Here is a 12,861-nt window from a genome sequence, read left to right as displayed (position 1 = left end):
CAAGTAATCACTTTGCCTGTGATTTTATATCACAAAGAATTGCATGAATGTGATATCTCTGAGTCAATTCAAAGAGAGGCTTGTCTAAACATGAGGACCAGGCTGAAAAACAGGATGATGGGTGATTCTTCCCTCTTCTCCCTCCTTTGAGGAGATGGAAAAAGAGGGAAGAGAGAACCCCTCCACATCAGAGTCTATTGACACCTTTATATTGCTGTGTTGCCTGTACGAACTCATCAATGCTCTTTTTACTGCAAATGTGCAGGACCTAGACAGGAATTTTTAACTCATGTAGGATCTATCCATGCAGCTCCCTGTCCAGCCTGCTCCATGCCTGGCACCAGGGATTTGCAGAAGCATTATCACACTGTGGGGAGAAGTCTGCAAAACCATGATGTGTTCAGGGAGCAAATCTGGCAATTTTAATAGCTACCAAACTTAAGGTCAAAACAAAAGCCCAGGACACTAATTATTTCATTCCCGTAATGAGTCATAGATTTGCAGTGTTACCCCAAATGAAATGATAAACCAGATTGAAAATCCTGTCAGAAACAGTTAGACAAAGCATTATTCACTAATATTGCAGGCACAGAATTGGTGTGCACCGGATTTAGCCTTGTCCATCCTCCAAATAAATTAACTGTCTGCCTGGGAGCTGTTTGTACTGCACAGCAGCAGCACAGCTCAGCAGTGGCGCCCGGGCTGACAGTCCCCAGATTTGTATGTCTGGGGTGGGCAGCCATGGTAAAAAATACCCCACAAATCTGGAACTGAGAGTTTCTCCTGCAGAGATGGAAGGCACTGCTCTCCTGGGAGCACTGTAACATGTAATTGTTCTAGAAGGATGGTTACGAGACCTTCACGAGTTTAGGGCTCATGAAGCTATTTAAGTGAAGCTGCAGTAAGTTAGATTTCTAGTAAAATGTTTTCTTATTATGAACTATTAACCTGCCTTTTTGTTGAAGGAAAGAATAAATAAATAAATACATAAATATCATTTAGCCAGAAATAACCCTTAGTAAGACTTTGTTCTAACTTAAGAGAGTCAGCATTTCATTCAAATCCTCAAGGTCTCATCCTTCCCACAGCAGTCAACAATGAGACTTAGGATCATCTTCCTTCAGGAACTGGAACTGAGTTCATCCCATGCCATTCCCTGCATCCCCTGCACAGGAATGTAAGGCAGGCAGGAGTAATAAATTTCACAAAAAGGGGCAGTTTTCCAATTCTGTGAGTTGCTTTTCCCCCCCTCACTAAATTGATAAAGCTGGACCCTGGGGCTTCCTGTTTCAGCAGAGCAAACCACCACTGCTTTGCCTCAGCAGAGCCCTTCTTTTAATTGCTCAAGTTTTTTTTACACGGATACTATTTTCTTTGAGAAGAGACCACTTAGAGAGCCTATCAGTCTTTACAAAGCAGCCCATTAGAATATATTTTTGATAATTATATTAATGAATACAGCCACAAAAAGACTTCTCACAGTACTTCAAAAGCATTATACACCAATTCCCTGTGAACATGAAAGGCACTGAAGTGATTTTGCACATTTTCAGTTTACCCTCAAATAAAAAAATTAGAAGAAATTATGCAATTACCTGTCTCAGCAGTCACTCTCACATGCAGAGACAACAGTACACTTACCATTAAGCAAACAGATACAGGGGACATGCTTTACCATAAATAAAGCTGTTTCAAGCAAAGGAAAGCAGATCAATAAAAACTAATTCCTGTCACTTCCAATCAAGGCTAAAAGATCAATGAAACTTAACAGCAGAAAAGACAGTTAAATAAAAAAGGTTAGCACAGAAGAGCTGATTTTAGTAAGGAGTTTTTCAAGTGCTTCAAAATTTCTTGGCACTTCTCTCATTTTTTTCATTCTTTCCCCTCAGAGGTCATGTTGAAGGTGAATATACCTTTTATTTTTCCTTCTGTGTTCTAAAATGAGCAGATTGTTTTGAGAGCCATGAAGAAAAAGCCATTTATCCACAGAACCATCACAGCAGATGTAGCTGCTGCAGAAGGAGCCTCAAATGTCCTGCTAATGGATCTCACTAGAGTGTAAAAGAGACACACAGGGAAAATATCCACAGTGCACTGGGCCTCAGCTGATGGGATAAAGGGCTTGTCCCTACTTAAGTACATTCAGACCAGGGATTTCCTACAAGGAAAAAAAAAAAGCACACCTAAGTGTGAAGCTCTCTGAGAAGGTGTACAGATTGATGATCGTTCTTGGAGAAAACAGTAGAGTCATCAAACTGTAACAGCATCATTCAATATCCATTTGGATTGAATTTGCATCAACAGCCAACAGATTAAATGGTAAATTTATTTCAGCTGTTACACCTCAGACAGCTTTCTCCTTCCGTGCAGACTCTTCACTGAGGTTGTATATTAATGCAGGAGAAACAGGCTGTCAAGTGTGCTAAAGCTCAGGAAACTAGAGACAATATTAATGTTAACATTTCCGCCCCAAAAATATCCTTATGTAAATGTTTTGCATAGGTGAACAAAACCTGATCAGTTTAATATGTGCTCAGCTATATGTTAGTGGTTAGGGCAGTGCTACCCATGGACACAAAATCTGGTTAAATCAAAATGGTATTAACCTCAACAGGTGACAGCCTGAACAGAAGATATTCAGAGAATATTAAGTAATATGTACTAATGAAAGATTGTTTTGATGATAACTATAATTGATAAAGCATTAATTGTGAAAAGTGCTAAGATGACTTGGGGTAGAGGAAGAATTTTTAATACATAGGAGCAGCAGAAAAAATTATGAAATGCTATTTGATTCTGGTATTTATCTTCTATTAATTGCTATTTTGGTGACTTTTCTGCCTCTGTTGAAACATATGGAATGGAAGACTGAAAACCAAAACATTTTACTATATTTCCAGCTGTTTATATAGGACTTTTCAATTCCTATATTGATCTGCTAAGGGTACTGTGTGTTATTTGGCAATCTTTGGAGACTGAAACATGTCCCTTGATATTGATGAAACTACCTTTAAAGAACATAAGGTGAAGGAATACAAATGCAAGTTTGCTAAAATTGCCCTTTTAGCCATAGACCCTAAATTAAATTTCCAGCAAATCCTTTTAGAGTGGGTCAGCATTCATGTTCTATAAAACGTGGCTCTCAGAATTCAATACAAAAGCTTCCCTTTATAAATCCTATTTATGACTTCCTTCCCTTTTTTTTTTTCTCTTTTCTTTTCTTTTTTTTTCCCCTTAATTACAGCAGAGGGGGATTAGTCAGTGTAAGTCTCCAGGGAGCTATAGACAAAGCCATCTCTGAAATTAAACTAAAAGGAAAATGGCAGAAGGCACCGAGCTGTGCTAACAGACAAGGGTGGCTAATCTGGAAAAGCCAGGCAAATTTTCTGGAGCACTGTGACTGAATAAGAAAAGGCAAAACTCCAGGAACCTTAACTCTACACCTTTATCTTCTTCATCCCTTCCCTTCTAAAAGACAAACATTTCCATTTAAATACATACATTAAGATCTAATAATGCCATCATTTAATGAAGAATGTAAATTTAAGTCAGAGGTTATCTGACACAGATTGACACAAGCAAGAACCATTTTTCTTCAGTTCTGTTAATTTATTTAATATGATTTTACAAAGGCACATGCAGCATCCTTGAAGGATTTCATTTTTTCAGTGGCACAGAAAATTTTCAGGCTAGCTACTATTTGCCTTTCTTTGCCTTTAGAACTAAATACATCTTGGTTGAGTTTGAGATTTTGGAGGAAAAACAGATGTTTTGTTTAAACATGACTTTTCCTGAAGCTGTATCTTGCCTAAAGCAATTTAAAGGAATAAGGTACTTAAAGAATATGTTTTTGGTAGGCTATGGCTAAATTATACAAATGGTCAGTCTAATTTCACATCTTTGTATTTTGGACTACTAGAGATCAAAGCTTTTCCAGTGCAATGGCGTCCTGCTACAAAAAGACAGCTTTGATGTAAGAGAAGCTTTTATAAAAAAATGCATCAGAATCAGTGACATTTTGTTTCAGATAGTATCTGGGAAAGACACTTTTTCAAGTTCTTTAAAAATGCCCTGTTTCACCAATTAGTATTCTGAATTTGAAAAGAATAACTAGGACTGAAACACAGGATATTAACCAAATTCAATAATTTGATCCATCTGAGCAGTTTTTATGATCTTCATGATGTTCCAGCTTGGAAAACATTTCACATTATGGACTTTCCCATGGGGAAAAAAAATGCCAGTTTCATTTCTGGGTAAATTCAAATTCTTGATAAAACTGGATGTTAATTCTGGGTAAATCCAGTACAGTGCCTGTCAGGGCCCTGAGGGCACCAGGCACCTTCACACCCCTGCCTGGGTTCCCCAGCTCTGCAGTCACCCAGGCCTCCAAGGCAGCCTGAGAGACTGAAATGAGATTATCACAGACAACAAACAGGCAAAGAGTTGTTTTACACCATCATTATGTTATAATATTAGAGGATATTACTCACAGAGTCCTGATCTTTGGCATGTGATTGAAACTGGTAACAGGAATGCGGGTGATGTTGTTGTTGTTGAGGGTACTGTCAGGAGAAAAAAAAATAGAGAGAAAAGAGAATAATAGATTGGTCAGTTATTTACATTTCTTCACCAACACACTATTTACAGAAACAAACTGATAAAATCCTTGCTAATAAATCTGCCCGGCTGTGAGCAGCAAGACACACTCCTCGATACCTCTGACAATTTGTGACATACCATGAAAGATGATATTAGGGGGAAAACAACCAACAGTAGCATGAGAATGGCTCAAGGTTAGTGTTTACCATGGTGGAGTAACCAGGAGTGCAGGAGATGAGTTTTTATTGACTACTGGAACATACTCAGCCTTGTGGGTTCAGCTGCCACTTAGTTTGAAAACCTGGTGCAACTTGAGTGGAGGGACATCAGACCGGGACCCAGCAGTGTGAAAGCTCTGCACTTACAGGGCTCATCTCACAAAAAGAGAGCTGTTGGCTCTCACAGCCTTGTTAACACAGCCTGCTGACATGGACAGACAGCTCAAATTGCTCTTTGGAAACAAAAGGACGGATGGGCTCCCTTATGAAAAAATATATGGGTAGTGGAACGGGCTGCAATAAAACATGTCATGACCCAGGCGTGTAAGGATTGCTGCTGCTCTATCAAAGCTGAGCCTAAAGAGAAAATAATCTCACTGCTGGGAGGGACCCTCTTAGAGCTTCTTATGGAAAATGAACTGGCTCGATTGCCATCAGCTGAGTGTGCTGCTCCCATTTACGGGACTCCTAATTATATCAATGACTCTCTAGCAAATTAGAAGCTATAAAGTTTATCAAGATGGCACAGGAAATGGAAAGCACTCCAACGAGGGCGTAATTGCCATGCTGCAAGTGCACCAAAGCTGGAAATGCTGCAGGCTGGTTTGTCGTGAGAATGGATGGATCTGGTGGCGACTCCGTGTCCCAGCGTGGCCAGTCCTGCCACTGCCTATTTGAAACATGTGGTGCTCACAGCACCAAGGCATGGAGCAACCTCTGCTTTCTACAAGGGGCACAGCACTCCACAGGGTCACCTTGATAGAAGACACCATGTTTATGGTGTATGTTTATGTATGCGCTGAAGAAAATACCTGCTGAAGCAACATAAAGGCATGTTCTCCTTCCCTGGACTGTTTAGTTGTTCCAATGACATATATTTACATAGGATGTTTAATCAGAAACTCTAGAAGAGTATTACAGAAGTTAACCAGCCCTCTTGGTCATCTGCCAATTTAAAAACATTTTACAGTTCTGCCTAGAAATCCCCTGGCAAAGCCATCATCTACATCAGCAGATTAAAGCTAATTAGATTATATCCTATTAAGGCTGGTTTTTGGGTACACAGGAAGACACATGGGCATACTGGCAAAGCCAGGAGGTTGCAGGGTAACACAGCTCTGCACAGGCAGCTCAGGATAGGGGTGTGAGCAGCTCTGACACTGACAGCACTGTGGTTGTGCTGCTGCTGCACTGCATCCCAGCAGGAAAGCACTCAACCACTTTGTTAGCAGGATCATAGCTGGTATTCCAGATGGATACACTGGCAATCTGGAGCCAGCATGGGGGCTGACATACCCATGACAGCAAACTGCATCAACAGAGCAAAATTCCCCTTCCTTTCCAAATCTGTGAGCACAGGGAGTTATGTCAGTAGAAGCAGAGTCTTGAAAATCTGGGATCTGCATGTGAGATCTGCTGCCAGAGATCTGTGTCAGTCGAGTCCCACACATTCACACACCAGGCTGATAAGAGCTGCAGGTCTTAGCATAACAAGGCTTATAGTATAATATGTAGTATTCATTCCAGATCCTCTGGAAAACTGAGGCTATCAGAAATCAGACAAGAAACGCGTAGATAAGCATTGGGATCACTGGGTGCACAAACCACTGGCTTTGTGCGTTCAGTTCCTCAACATGCAAGGAGTCAAACACAGCCTGTTATAAATGTACTGGACAAGATGAAGAGGGAAACACTGTCAACTTGAGCAGTAAAGCAGCAAGGAAGCTCTCACATCCATCAGCCCTGTCCCTGGCAGCTGTGCATCCCAGCCTGCCCTTCTCTGCCGTGCTGTGGCTGCAGTGCTGGCAGTGACACACACAGCACCAGTGCACATCTGCAGGGCTGGAAGCTCTGCCTCTGAATTCCTGCTCATCTCATCATGACAACACACGTTGTGGCAGATTTTACAATGCAAAATGAAACTGTGTCATACCCTTGCTACTGCTCAACTGCCTTATTTACCCAGTGATGCAACCACAGTCCTGTGTGGCCAGGGGGCCAAAACAAGCCTGTACAACAATTTCAGAAAGTGAACAAACCCATTAAGAGTGCATAAATATTTACATCAACACACCCACCCCTCTGTATTCGTATTTATTTGCTTTTTGGGAAGTTCAAATAGGGCTCACAAATGGAATTTATAATTGCACCACCATTTCTTTTTCCTGTAAACATAAAAATATAATTCTGAGGCAAACCTGCCTCGGTTGCCTGTTACATTAAAACAAGCTACGAAGTCAGATGGAAGAACTTAGGTATAGAGTGATAAATAAAAGCCACATGTAAAGTCAGCTCACAAAAATCAAATTGCATCCATAGCTGATGTCTGAATAGGTCACACGTGGTGCTACAGAAGTCAGTGGAGGTTGTAGGAATTCAAGAGAGATTTTCTATTGGTTTCAAAGGGACGTGGGTTGGATTCAGGCAGAATAGGCTGTGACAGTGAGCTTCCTTCTGCAGAGAACACAGGCCTGACTCCCAGTGCAATTCTTCTTGTGGATGCAAAAAGGTCACCCTTTACTGTCTGACTCGATGATCCAAAAGTATTTCAAAAATTTTTAAAATATTCTATTTAGCAGCCAGAGCATTATTCCAATCACGTGGTATTTCTGCTCACAGGACATCAAATGAGAGTGGCTCAGGTTTTGCAGACGTTTCAAATATTTGCTTATTTTTAAATAAGCAATGGTTTCCCATAAGTCATCAACAAATACATAACCCTCCTTCTAAGAATCCTAAGTCACTGCTGAATTAATATACTCTTTAAACACAAATTTCAGGGATAACTCCAGCAGACAGCTATTGCACAGATGACTTAGTAGCATACTATTTCATTGATATTTAAATGTTAACCATAATGAAGGCAATAAAACATCTATGATAACAGCAATTATTTCAGAACAAAGGAGGCCAAACACTGCAAAGGGCACTAATTGCCAGTGAACTGCCTGCACTACAGCCCAGCTGGAGCTGCAGGAATTTACCCCTGCAGAGCACGCAGCTCCCATGCAGTGGGAACTCCTTGGCTCTGGAATGGGAACATGCTCAGGAGAGGTGTGCTCCAGAGATATTCTGCAAAGCTTTCCATCTTGCCTTCCCAGCTAGGATTTTTTAAGGGATGTGTCCCATTAATGGTGAGTACACAATACAGCAGCATTTTAGCACATGAAGGGAAAAATAAATTGTGCTCCAGTCATCTGCCAGCTGCTCCAAGACCCAGCCTCATCTCGATCCACCTAAGATTCAGATCCACAGAAATAGGTTCACAAACACCAGGGAGCTGGGAGAAGTAGAAAACTTCCAGAATCTTCTGACTCCTCCAACATCATGTGGAGAAAATTATATTCTGCTGAGTTCTTGCCAGCCTTATACCTCCCACCTCTTCCAGAACCCTTGTCCCTTGAAAAAGCACTGTCCTCTCATTTAGAAGTCCTCTCCCTGTAAACTATTCACATCCAAAACGCTGAATCAGGAAACTGAGGTTATAGACAATATTATTTATGCCAGCCAACTTCCCACCTTGGGCCGTGATCCTTGTCAGATCCTGCAAGCTCAGCAGGAGCAGGACTGCAGCAGAGCTGAGGATCCTCCAAGGACTACTTGGGAGATGCATAACGTGAGATCAGCAACCTCTGAGGTGGTACCTCCTCCACCACTGTGAAGTGTCACAGTCCCACTGACTCCAATTTACAGCCCCAGAGGAGCTGCTCTCCTTACTCACTCCTCTGCCAGTTGTCCAAACTGGTTAGAGCCACGTGTGGAGCTGCTTTCCTCCTTCTGAAGAATAAAGCTGATTTATAGCCCCTACTAATCAGAACTTCTCTAAAGGAAAGAATGCTCAGTCTGCAATCCTGTCATGATTTGAAAACAATTACTTATCCTCAAACTTTTGGTGCACATTTTTCTTCTGTTCTGGCTTGCTCCAAATTCATATACACCACTGTATTTCCCTGACAAAGAGGTCTTAATTACAGACTCAATGTAATGACAGTAAAATCATTAACATGTAGAAATGACTGTCATGTCTGTGGTTTTTTAGATAATATTTATGCATTATTCTTCACATCTTTCTCCACTCTCTGGTATAGGTATACAAGTATTCAAGACTAGGTGAGAGTCAGAAAAAAATTATACTCCTAATGCTAGAAGCAATCATAAATTTTTATGGAAGAGAATTTGGGGGGAAAAGGTATAAATATATAAATTTTGAACCCTTCTAATATTACAGTATTTTACTTTAAAAACTTAATACTTTTAAAATAAAGTATTTTATTTTAAAAACTCACAAACTCTAAATATCCTTTCATGTCCCTTGGACTAATTCTGAGGTCAGTGGTCAAACACCGTCAATTCTGTAAATCACCGAGTACACAGAGATTTTGCTTCTATTACTTGGACTTCAATCAATGTGATTAAGAGCATACAATAAATACCAGAATGTCTGTCAACTTTTTCATCTGAAATACTACTTTCAGTACAATATATCTACGTGTTCTATCCCAGTTTAGTAGACATGAACCAAAAGGATATTTTGGCAAGGATGTCAGAAGACGTTACACAACGTAACAGAATTATCTAAAATAATCACTATTCTCTAAAATAGTGACTGTCTTATTGTTTCCCAGACACACTTCAAGTGGGAAAATCTATGGGAGGGTTGGGTTTTTTGTTAAATACACCACACTGTTTGATGACAAAACCACTTCGTACACCCCACCTTAAAAATAGTTCTGGTATCCTAGTTTTTCACTGAGAAAAGGAAAAACTACTATGCAGATGTCCATTTTTGTGACTATAAGGCATTTTCACAATGTACACAGATCACTAGCTGTGCATCAGTACAGCACCACACCCACAGTGATGCTTCTTGTTTACAGTCTGAAGAGATTCCAATGGAAGGGGCAGGGGAGACCTGTCAGATGCTGAGGATATTCCGTGTTACTTGACGGTAACAGAGACTGATTTTCTTTCCCATTCCATTTCTGCAGCTGATTAGCAAAGCAGCTAATCAAATTGAGGAATCTTAACTCAAATTTAATTCAAATTGAGAACACACTTCTCCCTGAGCCTTAACAAGCATGGTTCCTGGAGGCTGTAACACATGGCTGTGCTGGCCATTCAGGTTGGTGATCCACGCCAGGCTGCTTTTGTGTCACATTTGGCTGACCAAGGGACATCGCAGCATTTGCAAAATTCTCAGTTAGAAGGAAATACTCAGAGTCATTTACTGATAGGTAAATGGGGAGAAAGATCTGCAAAGGCACCAGCTCATATACTAGATTTCTGGTTTTGATGCCTTTTATGCTTGGGCATTGTAGATTCTTTACAGGCTTCTAATACATGGGATTTGATAGCAGGAACACCAGCCCTCCTTTGGTAGCATGTTTCTGACTGTCTGGCTTCAACCTCAGCTGTTCAGTTCCTTTTTCCTGCTCAAATCTCCCTCAACACACTGTGGAAAGGAGAAGGTGCCGAGTTATCTTGCACTGTGATAAACCTGTGCTTTGAAAGTGAGACACTGAAATGGAGCAGCAAATCAAAGGGACAGGGCTGGTGGGGCACAGCAGTGCCAGGCACTGCAGCAGTGGTAGTAGCACTAACAACTAACATTTCCTTCTGTCTCCTCCAATTACAGCACTGCTTTATCACGGGGTGCTCGGTGGCTGGGTGTGTAATCCCCGTGTTGTGTGTCCATAACACCATGTAATTGGGCCTAATGCAAGATTATTATCTGTGTGCATGCAATGGAGAGCCACAAACGGTGTGTCTGCAGCCTTGTAACGTTCCCAGGAGTGAATTACTGTCAGGCTCCCCGATTACTGCTTCTCCCACAACTGCCTGGTTTCCAGGCTCCTGTCCCCAGTGCAACCATACATCCAGTAAATGGGAACAGGAAATTTATTCAGACTTAACCAAGGCATCTCCAAGCATAATTAAGCCTCTCATGTAAATAGTTTTCTGGGTAATGTTATCTCTACTCAGAAGTGGGTGAACTGATGCAAAAATAGGCTGAACAGTCCACCCCAAGTTGCCAGTGGAGCTCAAAAGGCAACACTAGTCTGTCCCTGGCACTGCCAGAAACACAACTTCTCCAAAACTGAAAAGCTTTAGGCTGTGTATGTGTAGTGTTGGTAAATAAAAATACGTGAAGGAATCTTTTCACAGTTGTAGATGTGGGCTGAAACTGTGCAGCTCATGCAAGATTAGACATCACTATCAGTATTTGTGCACATAAAGAGGAGGATCTAAGGGTCTGTCTGAAATACTAGAGATGAAACAAACTTGGGTGACTGCATCTGCAGCAAAATTTAACACTAACAGTGACAGTACCTTAGATCTCTGTGTTAGCACATCCATGTAATTTGCTTTTAAGCATCCCTTCAACTACATAAAAAGCCACTGCAAAGGGAAAAGACGTTCTCTGTTTTTTTGTATTCAAACAAGGGTTAAGCAAAGCAGTAACAGGTTTCAATTTCATAATGGGGAATTTTCATTAGATACAGGGGAAATATTTCTTACAATAAAATCAGGAAAAATACAGAAAAGAGCTGTACAGTGATCAGAAAGTGAAACCTGTGATAAAAGACTAAATGAATTCCTGTCAGGATTTGATGGGCCCAGAGCAGGATAGCAGATGACAACTTCAAACCCCTTCCAGTCCTTACATACCACCCAATATAACTAACAGCAGCAATTCCAAAAAGGGAATCTGAATCTATATTTAGTAATAAAACCAAGACTTGAATTTTATACACTGCCATAATTAATGTTTCTAATTAACTTTCAGATTGCAGGGCAAAAAGGAGCTATACTTCCAATAGCTGTAAAGAGCTATTTTTCACACAGGTCAGGAGGAATTTGCATTGAATTAAATATTTACTGCTTCTTATGGCCTCTGATGAAAAAGCAAAATGGCTTTGGCACTCTATCCCTCAGCACTGAGTACAGTCACCCTCGACTTTCAAGGCATCCAAGCTTTGCTCATTAGGCAACGTCCAAAACTCAACTGGATCTCTTCAGAGTTCTGGGGAGTCCCGAGTGCCTCTTGTACTCGAGCCTTTGATCTCCCCACAGGCTGTTTAAGTTAAAGCCCACAACTACCATGTGGGCAGATAATGAAAGCAACTGATGCTGCACTGATTAATCCGTTACTCTCGACTGTTAGAAAACATAATGATCTCACAAGGGGCCTTATTCACTGACATAACAGCAGCAGAGCTCTGATCTGACACCTCAAATTAGCAGCAAAAGCAATAACAGCTGGGGTTTTGTCTCAATATTTGTACCCAACTCTAAAATGAGCTGGCACTGTCTAAGTGCTATTTTTAAACACAATGTTAGCCCAGGCAAATAACGTTCTAAATAGTCTCCAGGTGACAAGCAAAATCCACTGAAATAAAAATAACTAGTTGCCAATTTGTGGTTTCTGTTCTAGTATGAGTCTTTTGACAATCTGTTCACAAGTGTTCTCATCACAGCAAGGTGAGAGGCTCTAGCATTGTTAACTTGGGAAGCAGACATCAGAAATATGACTATCTCAAGGACACAGAGGAAAGAAAATGTTCCTTTTGGAAATGTATGGAAGAAATAAAATAAATAAGCTTAGCATGGAGTTATGCACAAAACTGTCAGCAGTGTTTACTGCTACAATTGCCCAGTTCTTCCCATTCTGTGGCTAATTTTAATTTGCATACAAGTGTCAGATTTTAACTATTTAAGCCTATTATAAAGGCCAGATGTTTATGGCAAATTTTTTTTCCCCTTGAAGGCATGACATTACTTTCAAAAACATCAGGCTTTGGGGAAACTGAGTTATTATAATAACAAATTCTTTGCTTAAAATGCCTGTTTTGTCACCTGGCAAGAACCAAGATGATCACATTTGCCCAGAGTGATAACTTTACGGTATATTAACTTAAATCCTGTAATTGCTTCATAAACTCTTCTTAGAATCTGGCTGTGCCTTTGCCAGAGTCTCTGGGACTGGTGAGTTCAGGAGCTGAAGCTCAGAGCAGGGGAGAGGGAAAGGGAGGAATTTTAG

General features: G+C 40.8%; 1 protein-coding gene across 2 annotated transcripts in view; it reads right to left on the bottom strand.

Annotated features, from left to right (window-relative positions):
* SLIT3 (slit guidance ligand 3) overlaps positions 1-12,861 on the bottom strand; it is a 477,403-nt gene that overhangs the window by 184,177 nt on the left and 280,365 nt on the right. For both annotated transcript variants that reach the window (XM_027643335.1, XM_027643336.1), the window contains one exon: positions 4,494-4,565. In XM_027643335.1, the coding sequence (XP_027499136.1) occupies positions 4,494-4,565 (72 nt within the window). The remainder of the gene's footprint in view (positions 1-4,493; positions 4,566-12,861) is intronic.

The sequence above is a fragment of the Corapipo altera genome, unplaced genomic scaffold, assembly GCF_003945725.1.
Source record: "Corapipo altera isolate COAL_440 unplaced genomic scaffold, ASM394572v1 75, whole genome shotgun sequence".
Taxonomy (NCBI): Eukaryota; Metazoa; Chordata; class Aves; order Passeriformes; family Pipridae; genus Corapipo; species Corapipo altera.
The sequence above is the reverse complement of the archived record's forward strand: the minus strand, read 5'-3'. Positions and strand labels throughout refer to the sequence as shown.